Raw genomic sequence first — 22,895 nt, 5'->3', positions numbered from 1 at the left:
AGTGTCTGTGTTGAAGCATGCGATCAGATATCCGCTGACTTGTTTGGCCTGTGTTGGAGTATGGATATACCAAGGCTGTCACTGAACGGGCTCTTGTTTGTTGTCAATGAGTTAAACTGTCTCCTGACGAGTTTTACTCGCTTGTTGTTCTGTGAATAGCCCCTGTCTCGACTGGAAGTGCAACAGTATGCTACTCTACTGATCCTTTCATTGTATGCAATAATAGAGTTACTTTGACAAACATGCCTCGCCACGAACATTGTAAGAAATTGGCACTTGCTATAGTTCCTAGCATTGTATGGTCTTACGGATTGCTATTGGAGCTTAATGATTCCTACCGGAGGTCGCTCGTATAACCCTGGCTAGGTATATAATCCCCTTCAGCAGGGAGACTGAGCGCCTTCCAGCACAGCTTCTAGCACCAAACTGTAGAGGATCTCAAGTCTGGGCATGCGGTCAAGAGAGTTTCCACGAACTGCAAGTTTGTTTCTTGACCAAACTATGATTGCTGTTGCTGGTATACAATTTCTCAAGTCTAAAGATATAGTCACCTGTGGACACGATCGAGCTTGGGTCCACCTCCCCCCACCTTTCCAGCAGCTCGTTGTCGCATCCCTGACTGTGAACGGCATCCATACTGACCCCCGTGAGCCTTGGGCCAGGCAGGCCAGGGTTCCGGTAGGGCTCTGGGATAATAAACCAGGTCGAGCGTGGATGACGTCGCCCCAAGGAGTGAGTGAGTTATTGGCAAACTATGGCGAGTTGCAGCACCGCCGCCGAGGATGGAGGGCGGGGTACTGGGAGAAGACGGCAGCAGCTAGCTACCCCTCATCAAGGACCCCTATTCATCGTGCAGGTGGGCAGCCGAGTCACCTGGCGTCGTAAACAGCCTCTTAGTCCCAGGTGAATGTTTCGAGAATATTAATTTGTGACATTCCGTAGAGCGGCGCCCGCGAACCTGATCTGGACCTGGAACGGCTTAGGCATAGGTGTGGCCTTTTCTGCTTCATACCTGGGGAGTGGGCTGGCGCTAAAGCGAGGCCTTGACGTGGTTCCATCCCCCATCCCCCATCCCCCATCCCCATCCGCTTCGCTACTCCCCTTAGCACATGAAACAGACTGTAGATCCGGGGGGGTTTGTCTCGCTCATCCGCAGCCTCGAATCCTTTGTCCCAACCAAACCCTCGACCCGCGCCGGAGAGGAGATGAGAGAGGTCTCGAATACCATTTCTCGAAAGTTAGCCTTGTGATTTGCGCGCGACGCCCTCTACCTACACAATCCGTTACCAAATCATGGCGGAAGCAAAAGCTCCTGCGAAGCAGTCGTACTCGACCGACCCGGCGCTGTACATATACACGTCGCTTACAGCCGGCTCTTCCCACATCGTCACTGCCACCTCGCGGCTGGAGACCATCCTCAAGGCCAACCGCGTGCCCTTCAAGGCCCTCGACATCGCCACCGATGAGAAGGCGCGCATGCTCTGGGGTCGGCGCGCCGGTAAGGACGAGAATGGCCGCATGAGGAAGCTCCCTGGCCTGGTCCAGATGGGCATGGTGCTCGGTGTAAGTCGTCTTGCGAACCCCTCGGCCGTGGTCTCACGACGACGGTGCCACCGCGTCCTCGGGGGCCTGCGCTAACGCTCGAGTCCCAGGATATTGTCGAGATCGAGGAGTGGAACGAGTACGGCGAGCTCAAGCAGCACGTCAAGATCTACTACGACGAGTTCACCATCCCGGCCAAGGGTGCGCCCCAGCTCCCGAACCCCCTGAGACGAGTCCAGCACTCCAAAGCCTCGCCGGCGGCAGCATCCTCTTCGGGCGCACCCAAGCCCATCCCCGCGGCACCACCCATGCCGGAGAAGAAGGAGTCCGCAGCCAAATCCGCCGACGAGCCCAAGAAGGCCGGCACCGCCTCGGCCGCTGCCGCCGCCGCGGCCCCTATTAAGAGCATCGCCGAGGAGGCGGCACAGAAGGCCAAGCAGGTCCGCCTGGACAGTCTTAGAGCGAAGGTCCACGGGACAAAGGGCAAGGAGGACGCCAAGGAGGACGATAGCGAGAAGAAGCAGCCCGCGGTCGAGGCTGAGAAGAAGGAGGCCGACGCAGACGCTACACCGGCGCCGCTCAAGACAGCAGAGTCCAGCGCCAGCTCCACGGGCCCGGCGATATCTCCTCCCGAGCCTGGCAAGGTGGCCGGGTCGGCGGGCTTGCAGTCGCCCACTTCGGGCGCGTGGAACACGAGCTCGCAGGAGGACCACCTCCGCAACGTACTGCAGAGCCCCACGTCTAGCACCTGGAAGCCGGGCGAGGGCACCGTGGACCTGCCCATCCGGGAGCACCGCGGGTCGAGCATATCGCTTGCCTCGGCCGAGGAGATTGCCGCCATTGAGAAGGCCGAGACTATCCCGGAGGAGACTATCGAAGAGGATGAAGATGATGAGAACGATGAGGACGAGGACGATGATGAGGATGAGGACGACGATGAGGATGAGGACGACGATGAGGAGGAAGACGAAGAGGAAGACAAGGACAAGACTAAGGCAGAGAAGAAAGCCTAGACGACGTGAAACACAGACACAGAGAAGCTTCCCTTGACTTAAACGAGATGCCCCCGGCGCTGTTTGGAGATGATATCCAGCCAAAGTAGTGCTCTAAACCTAAAGAATCGGTTCCAGTCCTATAACACATTCACGTGCTGCATCACCTTGTGAGTTTTGCGTTGATGAGATCTAATGTCACTGTATATTCCCTAAGCCAGAGCAAAAATGACATCTAATCCCAGAAACGCCGCTGTCTATGGTAAGCCCGTATGAATTATGTCGCAGACTTCTTAGCACCGTTGTCCTGCAGATCTGCTAGCTCATCCTCGTCTCTGTACCCGTCGTCAATGCCATCTGTTTCCCACAGCGATATGTCATCATCATCCATCAACGCCGCCGCGTCGGCTTCCGCCTGCCGCGATGGGCTGCGGTTCAGGACGCCCTCCTCGAGATCCTCGTAGTCCACCTCGTCGTCCGGACCGAGCATGCCCCCATTCTCGGCTGCCTCCTCCCTGGCTAGCTCGCTGGCTCTCGCCATCGTCCTCTTGTAGATGACGAGGCCGATGGCCATGCCCAGGAGAGCCCCCAGCAACATGCTGATATAGTTAATCGCTTTGTCTCCGGCCGTCATCTCGTCTCCCCTCTCCGCCAGCTCCGCGAGCCTGCTGCCGATGAAGACGTGGACCAGCAGCTTGGGCGTCGCCAACGCCGTGGCCAGGGCAAAGCTCACGGGGCTGATGTTAGGGATGGTGGCCAGGAACCCGTTGCTCAGACTGTACGGTAGGGGGCAGAACCGGATTCCGGCCAGGACCAGCAGGCCGTCGTGTCGCAGTACGTGGCCCAGGGCCACGAAGCGCTTGTCCGTGCCGACCAGGGCGTGGACGTACTTGGAGAAGACGGTGCGGCTGGTGAGGAAGGCAACGCCGGACCCGGCCACGGTCGCCGTCGCCACGATGGGCCAGCCGCCGGGGAAACCGAAGACGAAGCCCGCGATCGTGATGCAGGTGCTGTAGCCGATCATGGGCGGGAACGCCGTGGCGAACGTCATGAGCCACACGAGGACCCAGCCGCCCGGCAGGTCGCGCCAGCCCTTGGCGATGGGCTCCAGCGCCGCGAAGATGCCGTGCGAGTAGACCAGGAACACGACCAGCAGCACGAGGCCCGCCAGGCCCGCGCCCACGGCCAGCGCGCGCTGCAGCGGCGTCAGGCGCAGGAACACGCGCAGCACCGTGTTGGCGACGTCGGCCGACGTCCGCAGGATCCGCGCGCCCAGCGGCAGCGAGCCCGACGACGCCGACCGCGAGTACGGAGTCGACAGCCGCCGCGCGTTGGTCGACGGCCGGTCGCGCACCCACGGCGGCCGGGGCCCCGGGGTCGAGCTCGGCGACGGCGACGACGTGCCGACCGGCGAGATGGGGAGCGCCAGCGCCTGCGCTGTCGAGTGGTAGTCGGCGGGCATGGCGATGGGACGGAGGGTCTGTCGCCTTCTGGGGGGAGTTGTTGGACTGGTCGGGAGCCGGGGGAGGCTCGCGGATCGGACGGCGAGCTTCAGTGCAGAGCGAGCGCCGATGACAACTCGATTGTGCGTTTTGTGGTTGGCTTTGTTCTTTCGATTCGTTACCTCTCCATTGTCACGGTGATGAGAAGAAGCTATGGAGATGAGTACATGTCAAGGAGACGTTTCCAGCTTTCAGGCAAAGGGGCAGGTTGTTGCTTGCATCAGTAGGATTCGATGAGGTCAGCCTGTTGGTACGTAGTCTAGCTTAACAGAAGCTGTAACACGACCGACAGCCGCGCCACTAATAAATATAGCGCCGGGCCTAGACGCCAATAGGCCTGAGTTGAAATAAACTCCTGTGATTTTCGGTCTGGAGACTCTTCTCTGGACCATGAATTGTCTCCTGGGGGCAACTGAGTATATGAATCTATCTCGGCCTGGCGCTTGGATTCTGTGAACGCCCTGTTTCAACATCCGGCCAAAATGTCACAGCTGTCGGGCGTGGAGGCGCTGATCCCCAGGTACATAGTTACATCATGCAGGGATAAGGATCTCGACCCCGAATTCTCCACATGGCGCTGAACCTGAGATACATCTACGTACTTTCGTCATATTGTCTTCGGTAGGAAATCCACGAGATGCCATGGCAGCTTTTTCGAGTTTTCACCGTGCGTCTTGTCAAACCGAAGCTCCTAAATGTTTCTCGGGATATCCACAGGTGCCACTCTCGTTGCTACAAATGATGGGAGTGCTATGGCTGTTACCATAAGTTGCAATTCATAGGGCTATAGTTAATATGGGGTGCCTCTGTATACTCATATACTTCCATGGTTCACGAGGCGTGCCATGATGCATGATAGTATGTAGCTCCGACCTAGTGTCTTTGGCTTCCTCAAGGGATTTCAACACTCCCTAGCTCCAGGTGGCCTCCGAGCTTCCTAATCCTAAATTTGACACAAGCCTGGCGTTTGACGAGTTAGGAAGATGGCATGTATCCAGCAGCTCAACTACCTGCCATACAGACCGTACGTAGACAGTCTGTCATAGACCATATTGTGGGACAAAGGGGGAAAATGCAGCCAAAAAGTCATTTATTCTTGGAATGAACGAATCTATCACCAGATGGATAACAGAGTAAAAGGGTATGAGATCGGTGTCTTCAAAAGTCCACAAGCGACGACAAAGTCGAGACGAGCACCGTCAAGCCAAAGCTGTGACCAAAGACGCGTATCGAAGGAGGTACGAGTATTATAAATCCGTGATGCCGGGAACATCTTGGCCTGCATCGGCCAGAACCATGGCCTCACATAAGACTTCATGTTTGAACGTGACATTTAAGAACCAGAGCTCGTAGGACATCACTATTATGCTGGCGTAGAGCAAGCATATTTGAACTGTATTTGGTCGCAGTGACCAGATCCAAAGAGAACGGCGTTTTCTACATAGATCCCGTGGGTCCCGTCTCGAGGTTACGAAGACAAGCCCAAAGTCCCTTCCTAGTGTCATTCTCTTGGGCGAACAGGCCTCCACCACGTTGAGGTGCATGCTCGAGACTCTTTAGCAAAAGGGGTCGCCTACAGCGTACGAAGATTGAAGAGATGCAGGTACTAGGATCAGTAAGCTGGATTTTGGTTTTTACCAAGAAGGCAAGTGTTAGACCGTACCAAGACTGGGCAATCGAGGATGTGGCACAAGTGTGATCACGGGCGTGGCTCAAAATGTAACTTATCAAAAGTGTCTTCATCATGAATCCGGGCCAGTCCCGGTAAGCAACGCCGTCTATGGCACATTATAATGTTACAAAGTGCTTTCATATGAACCCCGAAACCAGTTTCCGTCATGTCGTCCCAGCCTGCATCCTTCACGGGTCTACATCCATCGTCTCTGTACCGGCCGGTAGCGGCTCTACGCTGACGTATTTGCCGATTTCGTCCTTCTTGATGATCTTCTCGTTCAGCACAGCCGTGGTTCCCCGCTGGAACTTGTAGTTCTTGAGCTTCTGGCTACGCTCGTTGGGCTTCAGGTAGCCGCGGTGAAGCGTTGTCTTGTCCTTGGTGATGACGGCCAAGTCCACGTTGGAACCAGAGCCCAAGTCGTTGAAGATACCAGCCTGGATGGCCTGCGAGCACAGCTCCATGGCCTGCTCCTTGTTGAGGTCGGGCTTCCATTGTGTCTCGAAGACGGACATGGCCGCCAAGGAACCTGAACCCATGGTGACGTAAGGCAGCTTGTCCGTACTACCGTGGGCGTGGACGGTGAAAAGATGTGCTCCCGTGGGATCGACTCCGGCTACCACCAGGTAGGCGCCAACGTGGCCTTGGTACTTGAAAAGGTGTTGCTTCAGTAGCGTCATGCATGTCACGACGCGAGGCTTGCGGCCTGTAGATAGAGAGTGGAGCTCGAGGTTGGACGAGATGATGGCGGTGGTGAACTCGGTGTCGGCGGCGGTGCCAGCACCGGCACACCAGATCTGGGGCGCGATGTAGTGTAGCTTCTCGCAGTTCTTGTCGGCGACGATGGGGCCGCTTGTGGCTCTCGTGTCGGCAGCGATCTAGAGGGGCACGTCAACAAACCAGTCACATCTCGGGGGATGGGTGGGCTCTGCAGAGCGGTGCAGCTGCGCAGGTCCTACTCACCACAACACCGGCATCCTCCTTGCCTGCATTGTAGAGGCAGCCGACAATGGTGGTACCTGTGGACGTGGCCTTTGGCAGAGGCACACCGCGGGCGTGCAGGGCGGCATTGCGCGAATGATTGCTGAAGTCGAAGCCAGGCATATTGGGTGGGTTGATGGGATGGTCGGGGAGGAGAGTCTGGTGGTCGGAGCTGGAGAGATGAAGTTGGTGATCGAGGTCCCGAGCTCGAGGCTGGGCTGGACTGGAGTTGGGGACGCTGTTTGGCTGGGGGCAAGGCAGGAGCTACCTTGGGTAAGCTTGCAGGGGTGTTGACGCACGTCGCAGCTGCCTTCGTGCTCTGAGGAGTCCGTCGCGTGGCTTGCCTCTGATGAGCTCTGCTTCCAAGGCCGTTTTCGGACAGTCAACTGGTAATCCTTGGGCCCAGAAGAAAGCAAACCCCATCAGGTGACCATGTTTTGAGATATACAATGCTTCATTAATGCCCTAGATACGGCCTTTAATACATCGTAATTAGCAGATATTAAAACCAGGACTGATTCCTTATTGCCCCGACAGGCATGCGATGATTGTGTGACACCGAAAGTGGTATCGTTGGAAAGCTAGCTTAGGTGTCCGAATAGCTAGCTAGTCACAGTACAAGCAACCCCAAAAAGCCCCATTCTAAAATCGAACTGGCACAAACCCCCCCACCAAGACAGACGTTTACTTGCCATACCCAACCGCCCAGCAACCTGAGAAGTGGTCGAAAAAGACAGAGGCAACAATGGCGGACTCGCAAGAATTTCCCTGTGCTCTGTTGGTGCCCCCGAGCCTGCACGACGGTCTATGAACCTCGTCCATACTGACGCGACCTGCCAGCACCCTCGACGTCCCCTTCCCTACTGCCCGCCTCGCCTCTATCGCCCTGAAGTCCATACAAGTCGACAAGGAGCTGTCGCCGCTTGTGAGGAGAGACTTTTCCATTGCAAGTCCGACCAGCGGTGCCGAAGGCGACAATGTCGAGGACACTGTCTTGCAAATCCATTACAGAGCCACCACCAACAGAATGTTACGTGTCGCCGTCAACTCCTTCATGGAGAGCCTGGCGCTTGTTATAGAAGTCATGGAGAACCTTGATACCGACGTTTTGGCGGCGAAATCTGCTGATACCTCCTGATTCTCTGGAGGAAATTTATACGTACGCGAGGCGATTGCCTAATATGCCATGACGCCTGTCGCCGGCGTCAGCCTTCGTCCCAAACCAGTCGACAGAGCAGTGATGGGGAGGATGTGCACAAATATAGTAGGTACGCACCGAATCCCATAGATGGAACGCTCACTTACCGAAGTTCTAATAGCAAGTGCCTTACAAGAAGCCCATAATGCAGTCACGATATAAATGATATGAAGTCAATTAAATTGTTGCCAGAGATGGCACTCTTTTTTTGGTGTTTGTATTACTGAGAGGGCGAACAATGCCTAGTCTGCCTCGTTGATGCTCTTTAACATTTATGAATTCACCAAGCTAGAAGAAGCCTTGTATCAAATACTGAAAACCGAAACGCCCGCCATGACTACCAAATATCCTGCCTAGTCCTAGCCTAGTCCACGTCGATCTTGTGGACTTCAGTCCACTCCTTCTCAGCCTTTGGCACGGTCACAATGAGAATCCCGTTCTCCATCTTGGCTGTGATGCTGAAAGCGTCGACTTCCTCCTTTTCGTCTGATCCTGCGGGTGGTAGCTTGATACTTCGCTCAAACATTCCAACCTTGCGCTCGCTCGAAGTCAGAGACTGGAGGAACTCCTCGTTGCCTGGGCGATATACGACTCCAGCAACATTCAAGAGACTCTTCTCAGCATCCCAATTAACGCCGACATCTTCCTTCACCGCTCCCGGCAGTGACACGTGTAGCACGTACGCCTTCTCAGTGCTGAAGACGTCAACAGGAGGGACGAAAGTGTCGGCTTGTTCGCCTGCCTCGTCTCCCGAGGCTTCCTGACCTCCGGCACGAGCCTGTTCGGCAAACTCACGCAGGCCCTGAGCCAGTGGGTGAGCTGCAAGAACGTCCATGAGCGGCCGGAAATCGAATGGTCCATTATATGGTGGTGGAGGCCCGTGTCGGCCGCGGGCACCTCCGCGACCGCAACGGCCGCCTCTGCGGAATGCACCGCCAGGTCCTCCGTGGCGGTGATGTCCGTGGTGATGAGGACCGAATGGGTGCGGCGGATGTGGTGGGTGTGGCGGATGCGACGGGTGAGATGGGTGAGGTGGGTGAGGTGGTGGTTGAGGAGCATCAGCGGGTGGGTGAGGTGGAGGGGGTCCTGGCGGACCATCCTCTCTCATTGTCTCTGGCGTATCCGCCATATCGAACTCGCGGTCGTCAGATTCCTCTTCTCTATCGGATTCTGGTCCACCGCGGTGATGGTGTCGATCATGTCTGCCGCGTCCACGCCCTCGGCGACCGCCCCATGGACCCTCGGTCCAAGGGCCTCCCCAGGGACCGGCCCAACCCATGTGTTCCCAAGGGTTGAAAGATCCTGATCCGAAAGGAAATCCGGACCCAAAAGATGGACCTGCCTGAGCATGGTCAACACCAGCACCAGCCCGGTGAGAGTGGTTAGGGTCGAAAGACTGGACAAAGTCCCAAAAAGGCATCTGTCCGTGATTGTTTTGGTTATTGCTTGTCATTGTGAATGAGCTGAGGTGATTGTTGCGATGTGGTTGAAGAGGTGAACTCTGAAGGTTAAAGATAGGCCAAGGGGAATGTGAGATATGTAAGGCTCTTATACATACTCAGACAACTCGGCCAGACTCTTCCAGGCATCTTGTTATGCGTAAACTCACCGGACTTACTAGCCAATGGCGAATGAACAACGTAACGCAGCAGCCTCTGCAGTACCAGGAAAACAGTCATCCAATGCGTACGCAATGGTCTCGAATATACCCGAATCCATTAGAACAAGGCTCGCGGCGATAAACTAGCAAGTTATGAATCACAGGCACTGGTTGCCACGCGGCCTCTGTGCACCACTTGAAGATAGTCAAGGGCGATGATAGGCTCGTGCTGCTGTGAGAGCTCGGGAGCTAGTTGCGTGTGGCTTGATAGCCTGGAGGTAACCAGCAGAGTGTGGGGGAGGAGGCGAAAACGCCCCAGAAAGTCGCCCGCCTGGTCGCTCCTCAGCACTTTCGCAAGCCGTTCTGCCTGGCCCCTCGGAGACCAACTCGGGTCCGAAGGCGAATGGGTTCGAGCCATCCAACTACGAGTATGGACCCCGGGATCCCGACTTTGACTCGGGTCCGAAGGCGAATGAACTCCGGCCATCGAACTACGGTTATGGACTACGAGATCCCGACTTAAGGATTTGCTGTGTAGTCGGTAACGAAACTGAATCAGAGGCGATAAATGCGGCTGCCTTGAGGTCAAGCCGCGTCAGGTTCGCCTCCGGCCAGTGATTGGTTGCCGGACTTGCATATGAGTTTGGAGTTGTGCCGCCCGGTGATCCACACTAGCTCGGAGGCCTGGGGCTTGCTGCCAGGCTGCCGAACCGACCCCAACCAAACCAACGTTTTGTCTCAATCCCTAGGTTTCGAACCACATTCTACAGTATCAACGGTATATTACACAGGAAACTAAAGGGTTCTTCTCCCTTGGTCCACCCACTGTAGTGCCAACATTTTTTTTTTTTTTTAAACGCGCAGGGGAAATCAAGTTGTGACGTAATGCACTTGGGCCGCTGCTGACCGTCGCGCGGGTGCAGCCGCAACTATGCGTCCTGAATCGGTCTCGATAACGTTCGGGCCGTTGGGTGGCAGATGGTGGACTAATAACAACCTTTTTGTACCTGCGCAAAGTCGATGTGGCAACTGCAGACCTCGAAGGTCTCAGACATCACCGCGAGGTAGAGGGTACTCCTCGTAGCATTTTCGACACCGCTGTACGTCTGAATAGCCACAGGTTTTGGGGGCTAGATCGATGTTTTAGCCGCCCATCATGCAGCTACGGCAATGTGCCTCGCACCGCAGCCGAGTCCCGGGTGTCAGGGGGAGCTTCGGCGCTTGCATGCGTTGATCTCTGGACCTTGTCCAAGACTGTCGCTACTATGGATTGCGTGGGTGGTACGTATAAAGCTGATCACATTCAGTCAGAAAACTAGGGCAAGACATAGTATAGTGGCTTGTTGCAGATTATGGTTTTGTTTAAAAGCGTCTGACGTGAGCCGTCTTACATCTTTCCGGACTCTGGAGTTACACAAGAACGAGGTTTTAGACACAACACTGTGCAGATGCCAATCACTGTCTCATAGGCATCAAGTACATAACTACTATCCCAAGAATGCACCATAGCCATATTGTGTTGCAAGGGGCCAGGATGAGAGGAACGGCATTGTTGTACGCTACTGTGAGTATCCAGACAGTTCGTATTAGTGGCGCTTCGAGGTTAAAGCAGAGAAGGGGCAGACACGTCTTTGATGGAACTGGCTGCGTCGATGACCTGAGCTACAGAGCATTGCAACAAGCCGAATTTCCGTCAAGCTCAATCTCTGCCCATGCATTGGCGCCTGCAGATGCGATCTGACTCCCCTCTCACTGTTGACTTCTAAGCGCCCGCTGCAACCGGCCAATGAAGAGGCCTCGCCGGCATTTCGCCAAGCTACGATTCTGGGACCAATAGAGGCATCGTGCAACGGGCCCAATAGGAAGACCCCGCCCGCCTGGCCAGACCCTGTCGTCCCGCTGACAAGGCACGGTGCGGGACCAAGTGGGTGGCCCATCAGGCCGCATATTCAACGCCCTCAAGTCTCTTGCTCTCTCCCGAGTTTGTTTCACTTGTTTCGTCCGTATCGTCGACTTCGCGCCTCGTTGCCCCCTTTGTCGCTCGCCGCTCACGCAAGCCTGTGCGCCGAGAGTCTCACGGGCAGCTTCAGCGTCACGACAGAGCCGGCAACCTCCAGTTTACCCCACCTGCGGCCTCGATAAGACCGGCCCAAGTTCAAACCACGCCGTCCCAAGTACTTGCGATTCAGAGCTCCTATAAATAACTTTCCCCTGTGCGTCATCCTGCGCGTACAGCTTACCGCCGAATCCAGGAGCTGTCTTCGCGTTTCGCGTGCCCGCGTGCGTGAGGCAACATGGACCGTCACGGCAGGCCTGATGAGGAGATGTTCCTCAACAAGCCCGCTGACGACTGCGACAGCCCGACCATCGAGCCTCTGAGGATCTTCAAGCCCCAGAGCCCGAACCCCCAGGAGCGCTTCAAGTATCCTACACCGTCGGCCTCCAAACCAACCTTTCCGCTGCCGCCGGGAGCTTCAAGTTCTGCTGCACCTCTGCCTTACCCAGACGACGAGGATCTGCGCCCAAGCAGGCCTGCCACCTCGAGCCGTCCTCCCTACCCGGAGGATGGTCGCCGGCCGTCGGGCAACAGGATTTACACAAGCCCCACGGGATCCGCAGGCTCTGGTGGTCTCAACGACACGACGCCGCGGCTGGATACCAGTCCCATCGACAAGAGGGGACCAGGCTTGGCAGAGAGACGGGGTACTGCCCCCAAGCCCCTGCCAGGAGCTCTCAGCCCTACAAGCCCGGCAGGTGATGACGGAGGTTTGTTTGCGAAACCCCTTGGCGCTCAACAGAAACCGGCTGCAGCTTCGGCTACCAACTTCCCCGACTATCACAACAAGCCCTACTATCCTCCACCAAAAGCCAACTCTGCCAGCTCCAACTCCAGCCCAGGGAGTCATGGTGGGCCGCAGGAGGCCGACAACAACCTATTGAAGATGCCGGGTGGGAGTAGCGTCAACAGGTTTGCCTCGACGGCTTCTACTTCTACGACTAGAGCAAGTCGGGGGTCACCTCCCCCGCCCGAGACTCCTATTGTCGAACCAGGCCAGATTCCCGGTGGCGACATCGAAGCTCGATATGCTGCAGCTGGCATCTCGGGCACGGCTACCCTGAACAGTCTTCAGAGCTCTGCCGCAGCACAGAGGTTGGCACAGTATAGCCAGCAGCGTCCACCGGCAGCGCAACCAGGCCCAGCTCGTCCCTGGACTCCCACCGAAACCCCTGAACAACAACCCCATGGCCCTCCCACAGTTTATCAGGGGGCGAATCCCGTTTCCAGCGCCGGCCCGGCTAATGCCAACCCAGCCAGGCCCTCAACGTCGTCGGGCACTCCCGGTCCTCTACAAGAAAGTGTGCTTGAGCAAGACTTTAGGCGCATGCAGATGTCTGATCCGCCGCCCGCTTATTCAAGCATCAACACTGGAAGTGGAACGGGCTACCCTGCTGAAAAGCAACGACCAGGTGCTGCTCAGGCGAGTTCTTCCAGTTCAACCCCGGCGCAGGCAGCGCAATCCGCGTCTTCGCCACCGAAGAAGCAAGCGGATCCCATTGCCGCGGGTTTGGCCTCTCCTGCTTTGCAACACCCAGGCCATCCTGCTTTCGCCAACGATCCTAGACCGGAGAGCGTGAGCAATGGATCATCGTCATCACAGCCCGCGCAGACGCCTTCGCCTTTCCAGGGCCAAGGACCTAGCTCTCCGCCCCCGTTGCCGGAGGGCTGGATTGCCCATCTCGACCAGAACTCGGGGCAGTATTACTATATTCACTTAGCTACTCAAGCGACGCAGTGGGAGTTTCCCAAGGGCCCCAACCCGATTCACCACGAGGCTGCCCCATTATCTCCCACGGCCTCAACCTATGGTAACCCGCTAGCATCTCCGATGTTTGCTGGTAAACAGTCTGCGATGGCCTCGCCCATGTTCCCTCCGCAGACGCCTGGCTATGCAGAGAGTATCATGAGTGTAGCTGCTTCGGCTGCACCTACAGCAGGATTCACGGGGCCTCCGCCTAGCGCGGGTGTCGATATGTACAAGGTTCAGCCTACCAACGGCGTATACTTTGGACCGTATCTACGATATGTCAACATGGACCTTGAGAAGGGGTTATGGCTGGGAAGCATCATGATAGTCACAGACGCGCCTCAGCCTCCTACGATACATGTTCACAAGAGTGTTGACTTGTCGCCCAACCCACATCAAGTCACCCCTCACTCGATTTACACCCACCAAAGATGGCAGTTCTACAAGTATGATCTGAGCCTGCCGATGGATGACGGTGCTACTGAAAGGTGGACCTACGCTGTCACTTCGCATCTGGGATGTACAAGATACGAGTTCGTTGTTGCCGGCAGACATGAGATCAACTGGCGTTTCATTGCTCATTCGGGCAACGACTTTGCGGCTAGCACCTCCCAAAATGAGCGGAGCAAGCTGGGTGGTGTGGGCTTCATGTGGAAAGACGTGCTGCAGAAGAACGTGGACTGCGGTGGCTTTCACGCACAACTTGGTCTAGGTAACCAGATTTATGGCGACCGACTGTGGAAAGAGGTTCCGCTGCTGAAGCAGTGGCTGGCTATGCAAGGCAAGGAGAATCGGAGAACTGCTGGCTGGACGGCGCGACATGAGGAGGATGTGACGCACGCTTACTTCCATTTTTACACGAGTCACTTTGATCAACCGTTCCTTCGCGAGGCATGGGCTCAGATTCCCCATGTCTGCCAGGTCGATGACCATGACATGTAAGTTTTGTGAATCTCGTGGGCTGCGTCGAGCTACAACTGACAACCTACAGCTTCGACGGGTACGGGTCATACCCCGATTACATGCAGAATTCCCAGATGTTCAAGAACATTGGACGGATAGCGATAGACATGTACCTACTGTTCCAACACCACACCACGTTGGAGGTGCTACGAAACGTCAATCATGACTTGGACCTGTTCACGATCACTGGCCAAGGCTGGCATTTTGTCAAGTTTCTCGGGCCGGCTGTGGCTTTGGTCGGAGCTGATCTGCGCTCAGAGCGCACTCAGAGCCGCGTCCTGGCTGGCCCGACGTATCAAGGGCTCTTCCCCAAGGTTGCTACCCTGCCACCCAGTGTGCAACACTGCTTATGGATGCTTTCGGTGCCCGTAGTGTATCCAAGACTCGACACTGTCGAAAGTTTGGCAAACACGTTTGCTACAGGCAAGAAGGCGGTGAACACGACCTATAATGTACTCGGAAAGGTGACCAGTTCCGTGGCTGGCATAGTGGGTGGCAAGGATATGGTGGCCCAGGGCTTCACCCAAGTGAAGAAGGCAGTCGGAAAGTCGGGTTTGATGGGCAATGTTGTCAACCAGTTCGGCGACTTGGACATCAGCGAGATTCTCAAGGACATGTGGACACATGAGTCGAAGGACCTCGAGCGCACGTACCTGATTCGAACACTTCAAGGCATCGCTCATCAGAAGGGCATCCGGATGACTTTCCTGTCAGGAGGTAATTGGAAATCCCTTTCCCTTGTGTAGATCCCCGCAGTTGACTAACAAGCCGACCAGACGTTAATTGTAGTGGAGCTGGTCTGGTTCATGACCCAGCCCATCCAAGCGACCACAAGACCATGTATCAGATCATCACGTCGCCCATCGTTGCGGCGCCGGCCTCTAACTACATCCTGAAGATGCTGCACAGCAACAAGTCGTACTATGTACCGGCGAACGGGCAGAAGTCCAACCATGAGGTATCGGACACTAAGGAGGACATGATGGAGATCTTCCACACGGATGCTTCGGGATCAGCACGCGAGCTGAAGAAACTGATGGGTCGGCGCAATTACGTCGCCTTTGTGGCGTATGATCCAGAGGCCATCCCAGGCACACAGTACAGCGCCAGCGTGGCAAATGGCCAGAGCCAGGGGCTGAGCAAGCTGAGCCTGGCGGTCGACTACGTGGTACAGGGCGACGGGGCGTTCACGACGCCGACCAAGTACGGGCCGGTTATCGTACCACATCTGGAGTTTGGGCGATAATTCAGTGCCGCCGCTTCCACGAGGGGCTGCGTCGTTGTCCCCGGGGAAGAGGACATGGAAGGGGACGAGATGCAATGTTGGGTCGGATCAAGGGCCAGGGGCGGACTTTATGATTCTCTTACGTCGAGACGATTCGAAGCTGTGATGAACCCCAAAGCAAGCGCTCTGTTGTTAGTTTTTTGAGATACACCTGATTTTTCTATAGTAGAAGCTTTGGGCGAGATGGGCGAGAACACGCCGTTGAATTTTACTGGCTTCCAATCTCATTGTTGCCCTCCAGAAGGTCTCCCCTGATGTGAAGTTGATAAATAATAAATTAAATAAAATAAAGAAACACGGGAGGGAGTAGTTGGGGAGCGAAAGCGTGTGTCTCCCGGTAGAAGATTTGTTCGATGAAGTCTCGAGAGCGTAAGTTGACTATGTAGGCACCTCGGAGACAGAGGGCACAATTGGGCACAGCCAATGGGAAGCTCTCGTCCACTTACACGGGGGCTACTATGCACATAACGAGTAACCTTGGAAGTTACTATTACTACATAGGATGTACAGACCCCTATCCTTGACCGCTACCCCGCCATGGACAGGGGTGCCTGGCCAGACGACCCTACCTAGCTCCTACCCGACTGGACCGTGGCAGGGGACGGTCAGGGACTGCGCTACCCACGCGGGCGAGCGACAGGTGAACGATTGAGGGGCACTTTTCTATTGACCATTGGACTTGAAAAGGCGGCGAAGTCACTTCTCTGGCCCGGTCTCTGAACACGAAAAGGACACTTTGTTCGAAGCCATTGCCAGTCAGTCACTCCGAGCGGTCGATTCGGTGGCCCGATCTCTTCACCATCTTCCACACAACGCCTTTCAGCGCTGCTCTCCGGCCTCAACCCCCCCCTTCGCCATCACCATGTCTGCCGCCGCTCTCGGTGCCACAGCTTCGGCTCCCTACCCTCCCCTCGAGGACCGCCCGATCAAGAACACCATCTGCCTCTTCGATGTCGACGACACGCTCACCCGCCCCCGTCTGGTATGTGCCCCGCTGCCGCGCAATGTCGCCATTTCGAGGATCCCTCGTTGCTGACCCTGATGCGCTCCCGCGCCGCCAGCCCGTGACGGAGGAGATGCTCTCGACGCTCGCGACGCTGCGCCAGAAGGTCGCCATCGGCTTCGTGGGCGGCTCCAACCTGGTCAAGCAGCAGGAGCAGCTGGGCGCCCCCGGCCGGCCCGTGACGACCATGTTCGACTTCTGCTTCGCCGAGAACGGCCTGACGGCCTACAAGCTGGGCGCCGAGCTGCCCTCCAACAGCTTCATCAAGTGGATCGGCGAGGACCAGTACAAGGAGCTGGCCCGCTTCATCCTGCACTACATTGCCGACCTCGACATCCCCATCAAGCGCGGCACCTTTATCGAGTTCCGCAACGGCATGATCAACGTCAGCCCCATCGGCCGCAACGCCAGCACCCAGGAGCGCGCCGACTTTGAGAAGTACGACCTGGAGCACAAGATCCGCGAGACCTTTGTCGCCAAATTGAAGGAGCGCTTCGCACACCTTGGCCTGACGTGAGTTCTCCTTTCTCATGACTTATCCCCTTTCTTTCTTTCTTTAGCATTCCGTCTCGACTCTTACTTGTTTCCGCGCCTTGCTTCTGGGAATCCAAACGTTGCACTAACACGCCTCGCCCACGCCCCTAGCTTCTCCATCGGCGGCATGATCTCCTTCGACGTCTTCCCCAAGGGCTGGGACAAGACCTACTGCCTCAAGCACCTGGAGGAGGACGCCAAGAAGCCGGGCGGCATCGAGTACAAGACAATCCACTTCTTCGGCGACAAGACCTTCCAGGGCGGCAACGACTACGAGATCTACAGCGACCCCCGGACCGAGGGTCACTCGGTCAAGAACCCCGACGACACCCTGCGCCAGCTCAAGGAGCTGTTTGGCGTCTGACGCCCGTATCCAGAGAACGGCACAGCGAAAAGAGAGACCGGCAGACTCTGAAGAAAGAAGGTGCTGCGTGCTTGCGATGTAGGTCTGTGGCAAAAGGGGCCAATTGAAACTCATGGATCTCCATAGCATGAGCAAGACATCGTCACAACATTAAAAATGATAGACAGAAACCAAAAAGATACCTAGATAAGCAATAAAGGAAGACCATTTTGCTTCAATGACAGCATCCTCGGTCGCTCCCAGACAAACTAGTTACAGGGCAGCTTGTTGGTTTCCTCGAGCAATAACCCTCACCATGGTCATCCTGGTCACAGAATATGCCGTGCGACCAAAACTGGGCTTCACTTGACGAGTAGTGATGAGCAGTTGTTGATAACTCGGTGCAAATAGTGTTCTCCAAAACTTCAGGCAAGGAAGAATGCAGGGCCTGCCTGGCGAGGCACTGGAACGAGGCATTGGAAAGAAGAAGCCTACGTCTCCGTCCAAACGAAGCGATCCTCCAACCCCTAACTCCCTACTTCCCCTAATCACAGTTCCGGCGGTAGCACACCGCCGCCGCTCCGAGTAGCCGGCTTCTTCTTGTTGCTGCCGCCATTCTTGATATCCTTCAGCTTAGCACCCTCGACCCCACCGCCGGCGCCATCGTCCTGCGACTGCAACGCTTCGTCTCCCTGATCCTCCTCCTCCCGTCCTAGCGCCTCCGCACCGTGGGCAGCGCGGACGCCGCCCCATTCCCGCGCCGCGCTCTTGTCCGGGTGGCGCTCGTGCTCGGCTCCGGCGCTCTTGGCGAGCCGGCCGAGCTGCTGCTGCTGCTGTTGCTGTCCGCCGTCGAGGACGGCCGTTTTGGTAATGCCGTCGGTGCTGGCGGGCGTGTTGGCCGGGACTTGGTCCCCGGTGGTGTCGGCGTTGGTGTTGGCGTTCGAGGTGGCGGTATTGGGTGCGTCGGCGGCGGGCTTGAAGAACGCCATCTTGATTGAGTTCCTGGTTTTGGGGGTTTTGCTTTACGTTTTGGAGCTCTTGTTGGGGCTTAGAGGAAGATGTTGCCAGGGAATAAAAGGGGGGGGGCGAGGTCTGCGGCTCTTTATACCCCTGAGCCTCGCCATGTCCGGTGAGATAGATCCGCACGGCGGGTGGACGGTAGGTAGGTATGTTGCGCGGCACGACAAGGAGCAACAGCAACTTGTATCAAGTTTCTAGCTGTCGTGTTCTACGCCTATGATAGCCCGGGCTGAGACGTATTTCGTGTTTCGTGTCCCGTGCAACTTCCGCGGTGGGCGAGTGGTACTGCCAGCAAACTCGAACCACGGACTCTGGCGAGGGACACAGAATCGGATGCGGAAAGAGAGACTACACGTCATGTTCCAGAAGGTATCACGGTCTCGATGCGTTGCGAGTGACGTGGGCTGTCCTACGAGACAACGAGGCACCCAGGAACCGCGTTGCACTGCAAGAGTGACAAAGCAGGGCAAATTTGTAATTTGTCACATGTTCGGGTATCATTTCAACTATATACGATGTTGTGCTATCAAACTCCGACACGACGTACTATATACAAGCCTAAGCGATGTTGTTGTTCCTAGGCGACGTCCTGCCACACGCCCGTTACCTCAATAACGAGATTTACGATGGTGCCGATGGCCCACAAGGCTATCAAACCCCAGCCGATCTTCCTCGTCATCACCCACCTGTTCGCTGGCACGACAATCAAGAGCACAAGAAGCGTGACCAGAAGCACGACTGCCGAGACCATGAGGGTACCGCCAACCTGTATGTGATAAGATTTGTACTTGAATGGTTTGTCCGGGTGCTTGAGATGGTGCTTGTTGGAGGATTGGATGATTTGGTAGGCACCGCCCAGCCCAACACCAAGCAGGATATTCAGCATGGGGCCACCGAAGCATGCCGCTCTGCACATAGTTAGTCCTGAAAAGAATATGTTCCGTGGTCGAGGAGAAAACTTACAGAGCCATGACAGGATATCCTAGGCGGGCGACGGTGATATCCGCAACAAGATCCCCCACCGAGTTACCGACGGCGAAAACAGTAAGACCCAGAATCGCTTCTGATATATCTAGAATAACTCCAAAAGCCTTGAGCACGCCGACGACTTCGCCCGCGATCGTAGATATCCAAGCAATGGCGATGATGAAGCCAAGGAAACAAAACAGAAAATGAAATCTAGGGCGATGATCGGGTGTGGTAGTCAAAAGGAGGATAGCTAGTAAGACAAGAGAGCAAACAAGCGAGATGAGGGCGGCCATGAGGAGGGTTTTGCCTGGTCGTTCAAGGTCCTCGGCCATGTTCGCCCAAACAACACACACAGAGAACAAAGGCCCGATGAAGATCTGCACGATCAACAACCACCGGTTCCAGCCTTGATCCTCGCTCTCAGGAGCCGAGGTAAGATCTGAAGCAGGTTTGGCATGTTGCACGTCTAGTTGCCCGAGGCGAGGCTGTACGGCCTCGGCGAGCACAGGGCCACGCGAGTCCTCGGGGGTAGCTAATGAAAGCAGGGCTGGTGACGTGGTGCCTGACGAACCGCGGGATCTTGTCCTCCTCCTGTACCACTGCCACTCGGTTTCGGGCTCGATTGATCCGCTGGGTTCGTAGGACACGGGCGCCGCGATGTTCCCGGCATGGCCTGTAGCTGGCTCGTCCACGATGCTCTCATCCGGGTCATCATCTGTTGTCTCGCTCTCCACTACCGGCAGCGTGATGACGAGAAGCAAGATGCTTGGCACAGAAATAGCGCTCACTAGCTTGTCCCAGACTGGTTTGTCTCGCCAGCCTTGTAGGGTAGGGAACAAAGTACTCATGAGAACGTGCGGGGCCGGTAGAATTTGATACGGCCACCACCTGACGGGCTTGTGCTGTCCATGTGGTTGGAGGCTTTCGAATGGTGACGGCCGCTCCATGGCTGGGGTAGGAAGCGTCGAGAACGCCGGCTGGGACAGATTTGGCGTGATTGGCAGCGGAGAATCGGTATATTGCGGAAAGGGGGATGCAACAGGTGAAGACTGTTGGCTGACTGTGGGGCTAGGACTGGGAATACTGAGGCGCAAACCGCTTGGGGAGACAGGAGGCTCTTCGGCGCCTGAGTCATCGTCCGAAGCAGCGAGGCCACCCGTTGAATCGACCGCAGGAGGCGCAAGCATCCCCCCCACGGTGCGCATCGAGGGGCCGCGACTGGGATTCCTCGACTCTGCCGGCCCTCCAAGGTCGCTGTCAAGAACGACCGGAATAGCCCCTGACGAGCGTGAACGACTTCTGGTAGCTATGTTGGTCTCGCCGACGCCCTGGATCGTCTGAGCACTTTGTGCACCACGCACGGCAACTCCTCCACGCTCGCTCCAAGTAAATTCTAGTCTGTCGTCCGAGTGGCTCCTCGTGATGTGGATCGGAGCCATACGCATGTTTCTTTCTTCCTGCAAGGAGGACAGCACGGCGCGGAACTCAATGGCGCCGATGAGACTGGGTCGAATGGGTGTGATTGTAGTCGTGCTTCGCCTGCCACGAGGACGGTTGACCCGCATGCTGCTCGCCATCTCGGCAGCCACTCGCTGGTTGCGCTCGTTCTCGGTCTCTTCATCTTCGACAACCCCAATCTCTATCCTGGGCCCCCTCTCCAGAACCCCTATATCCACGGTGGCAGGGCCCGTTCTCCTGTCTGCCGGCGTGGTGTCTTCGTCCGGGTCGTCTCTGTAAGGCTCCAGCTCGTCGTTCCCTTGCTGGTCCACGGAAGCGAAGTAATGACCGCGCGATGCAGCTTCTCTTGCCTTGCGGGCTTTCCTCCGCTTCACAACGGTGTGCCAGCCGACGACGACAATGACGTAGAAAATGTAGAATGCGATCATGACGCAGCACTCCCACAGGTGGATGTTGCCATCGGACAGGAAGCCAACGGTAAAGGCAACGGCGACAATGAAGAAGCATATGTCGCGGATGAACGTCTTCTTGCTGACCTTGAACTCCCGCACCAAGGCCATGGAACCAGCCACGACAGCGGTGATGAAGCCAGCAGCACCGACGAGTTCGCCGACCGCCATACTCCCACTATTGGAGCTCATGGCGGCAAAGGTGCTGAAGACGTCGGGAGAGCCATTGCCGAAAGCCAGGAAGGTGACACCGGCCAGACTCTCACTCAAGCCCAGGACCGTGGCGATGGTGCTGAGGTTGACGCTGAAGAAGTCGCTGGCAGCGATGCCGATGGTGGTGAAGAGGAGGCCGAGCCAGGCGACCAGCACGACAAAGGCCACAGGCTGCGCCGTGCCCAAGGTGCAGTAGTAGAAGGTTAGGTACTCGATGAGACCAGCTTCATCGTCGTGGCAGTTGCGTATCACGAAGGCGCACTTGTCGGCGGCGGAGTGCACCAGGCGACAGTCCTCGCCGGAGCGGGCCGAGAGCAGCGAGCGGCCGGCGTCATGACGTGCCGACGCAGGGCGGTGGATGAAGATGCTGTAGGCCGCAAGCAGCGTGATTGCGAAAGCGGAAGCGTAGAAGGGCCGCAGACTATAAGGCTTCCTTTTGGCGGCTACGGGTCTCTGAGGCATGGTGGGATAGCTTGCCGCGCAGGGTGGTCGCCATGCGCTGGGAGAGCGGATGGATGCTGTTACGTCAACGGGGCCAGGCCAATGGAAGCGCGCGCGCAGCTACCTCGTCAGGTACCTGGGGACAGCTGGGGGGCGGTATAAGAAGGATGGGCGATGTCAGCGCCGGGGCAGCCCATCACTCGCAGTCGAGGAGTAGCGATGAGCAGTTCGGTTCTCGACAGAAGCAGGAGCAGAAGCACAATGCGGAGAGCATTAAGGATAACCAGCGGCTCTGCTCGAGAGGCAAAGAGGGAGGGAGGAGAGAGTGAACCAGAGGCGAGCTGGGCGATGCGACGACAAACGTTGGACTTGACGTTGCAGGACCTTGGCACTGGGGCCCGGCCATGGAAATCCAATCCAGGCCAATCCAAATGCAATCCGATCCAATCTGCAGGCCTCCGCCGGCTGGGAGACCTTCCCCCCCTCTAGCGTCTGTACATCGTAGAGCCAAGGTTACGGTGCTCAAGTAGTTCGATACTTTGTGAGGGAGTTGACTGCCCATCCGTGGAGGCAACCTTGGAAGTGGCACAGTGGCCCCTCGTGGCGTCGAGGCCGCAAGTGTAATTGCCTGCAGTAACTACTCAAAGTAGGTAAGCTATCTATCTACTGTATCTATCTATCTATCTATCTATCAACCAACGCACTTTTTTTTGGTGCTTGGCTGCCACGCGTGACAGCAGCAGCAGAGGCTTTTGAGTGCTGACGTACCCAAGATGTGGTGCTGTAGCTGGCTGTAGCTTGCCACCTGCACCCAGGCACACTGCCAGCTCACTAATAAGTTGCTTGACTTGGTCTCGTCTTTGGGTTTGCGTTGCAGAAAGAACGTGGCATGCTGTGCATGCTGTGCCCCCCCTTGCCCCCCCC

At 56.6% G+C, this 22,895-nt stretch overlaps 9 protein-coding genes across 9 annotated transcripts; 4 read left to right on the top strand and 5 right to left on the bottom strand.

The window, feature by feature from the left end:
* Positions 1–1,293: 1,293 nt before the first annotated feature.
* Positions 1,294–2,555, top strand: JN550_012718 (uncharacterized protein; the record flags this gene model as incomplete). The annotated part of the gene is made up of 2 exons (XM_049311224.1): positions 1,294–1,563; positions 1,653–2,555. 2 exons carry the CDS (start codon positions 1,294–1,296, stop codon positions 2,553–2,555), a joined length of 1,173 nt encoding a protein of 390 aa, XP_049165285.1.
* A 256-nt stretch (positions 2,556–2,811) lies between these two features.
* Positions 2,812–3,996, bottom strand: JN550_012717 (uncharacterized protein; the record flags this gene model as incomplete). The annotated part of the gene is made up of 1 exon (XM_049311223.1): positions 2,812–3,996. One exon carries the CDS (start codon positions 3,994–3,996, stop codon positions 2,812–2,814), a length of 1,185 nt encoding a protein of 394 aa, XP_049165284.1.
* Positions 3,997–5,896: 1,900 nt separating this feature from the next.
* Positions 5,897–6,812, bottom strand: JN550_012716 (uncharacterized protein; the record flags this gene model as incomplete). The annotated part of the gene is made up of 2 exons (XM_049311222.1): positions 5,897–6,586; positions 6,672–6,812. 2 exons carry the CDS (start codon positions 6,810–6,812, stop codon positions 5,897–5,899), a joined length of 831 nt encoding a protein of 276 aa, XP_049165283.1.
* Positions 6,813–7,434: 622 nt separating this feature from the next.
* On the top strand, positions 7,435–7,827 carry JN550_012715 (uncharacterized protein; the record flags this gene model as incomplete). Its single annotated transcript, XM_049311221.1, has 2 exons — positions 7,435–7,466; positions 7,530–7,827. The coding sequence occupies 2 exons, from the start codon at positions 7,435–7,437 to the stop codon at positions 7,825–7,827; spliced, it is 330 nt and encodes a 109-aa protein (XP_049165282.1).
* A 424-nt stretch (positions 7,828–8,251) lies between these two features.
* JN550_012714 (uncharacterized protein) lies at positions 8,252–9,340 on the bottom strand (the record flags this gene model as incomplete). The annotated part of the gene is made up of 1 exon (XM_049311220.1): positions 8,252–9,340. The coding sequence occupies one exon, from the start codon at positions 9,338–9,340 to the stop codon at positions 8,252–8,254; it is 1,089 nt and encodes a 362-aa protein (XP_049165281.1).
* A 2,441-nt stretch (positions 9,341–11,781) lies between these two features.
* Positions 11,782–15,502, top strand: JN550_012713 (uncharacterized protein; the record flags this gene model as incomplete). The annotated part of the gene is made up of 3 exons (XM_049311219.1): positions 11,782–14,231; positions 14,285–14,973; positions 15,033–15,502. 3 exons carry the CDS (start codon positions 11,782–11,784, stop codon positions 15,500–15,502), a joined length of 3,609 nt encoding a protein of 1,202 aa, XP_049165280.1.
* A 901-nt stretch (positions 15,503–16,403) lies between these two features.
* JN550_012712 (uncharacterized protein) lies at positions 16,404–17,442 on the top strand (the record flags this gene model as incomplete). Its single annotated transcript, XM_049311218.1, has 3 exons — positions 16,404–16,523; positions 16,603–17,057; positions 17,190–17,442. The coding sequence occupies 3 exons, from the start codon at positions 16,404–16,406 to the stop codon at positions 17,440–17,442; spliced, it is 828 nt and encodes a 275-aa protein (XP_049165279.1).
* A 527-nt stretch (positions 17,443–17,969) lies between these two features.
* Positions 17,970–18,410, bottom strand: JN550_012711 (uncharacterized protein; the record flags this gene model as incomplete). Its single annotated transcript, XM_049311216.1, has 1 exon — positions 17,970–18,410. One exon carries the CDS (start codon positions 18,408–18,410, stop codon positions 17,970–17,972), a length of 441 nt encoding a protein of 146 aa, XP_049165278.1.
* A 608-nt stretch (positions 18,411–19,018) lies between these two features.
* On the bottom strand, positions 19,019–21,992 carry JN550_012710 (uncharacterized protein; the record flags this gene model as incomplete). The annotated part of the gene is made up of 2 exons (XM_049311215.1): positions 19,019–19,349; positions 19,405–21,992. The coding sequence occupies 2 exons, from the start codon at positions 21,990–21,992 to the stop codon at positions 19,019–19,021; spliced, it is 2,919 nt and encodes a 972-aa protein (XP_049165277.1).
* Positions 21,993–22,895: the final 903 nt, after the last annotated feature.

The sequence above is a fragment of the Neoarthrinium moseri genome (genome assembly GCF_022829205.1).
Source record: "Neoarthrinium moseri strain CBS 164.80 chromosome Unknown scaffold93_Wmoseri_CBS_16480, whole genome shotgun sequence".
NCBI lineage: Eukaryota > Fungi > Ascomycota > Sordariomycetes > Amphisphaeriales > Apiosporaceae > Neoarthrinium > Neoarthrinium moseri.
The sequence above is the reverse complement of the archived record's forward strand: the minus strand, read 5'-3'. Positions and strand labels throughout refer to the sequence as shown.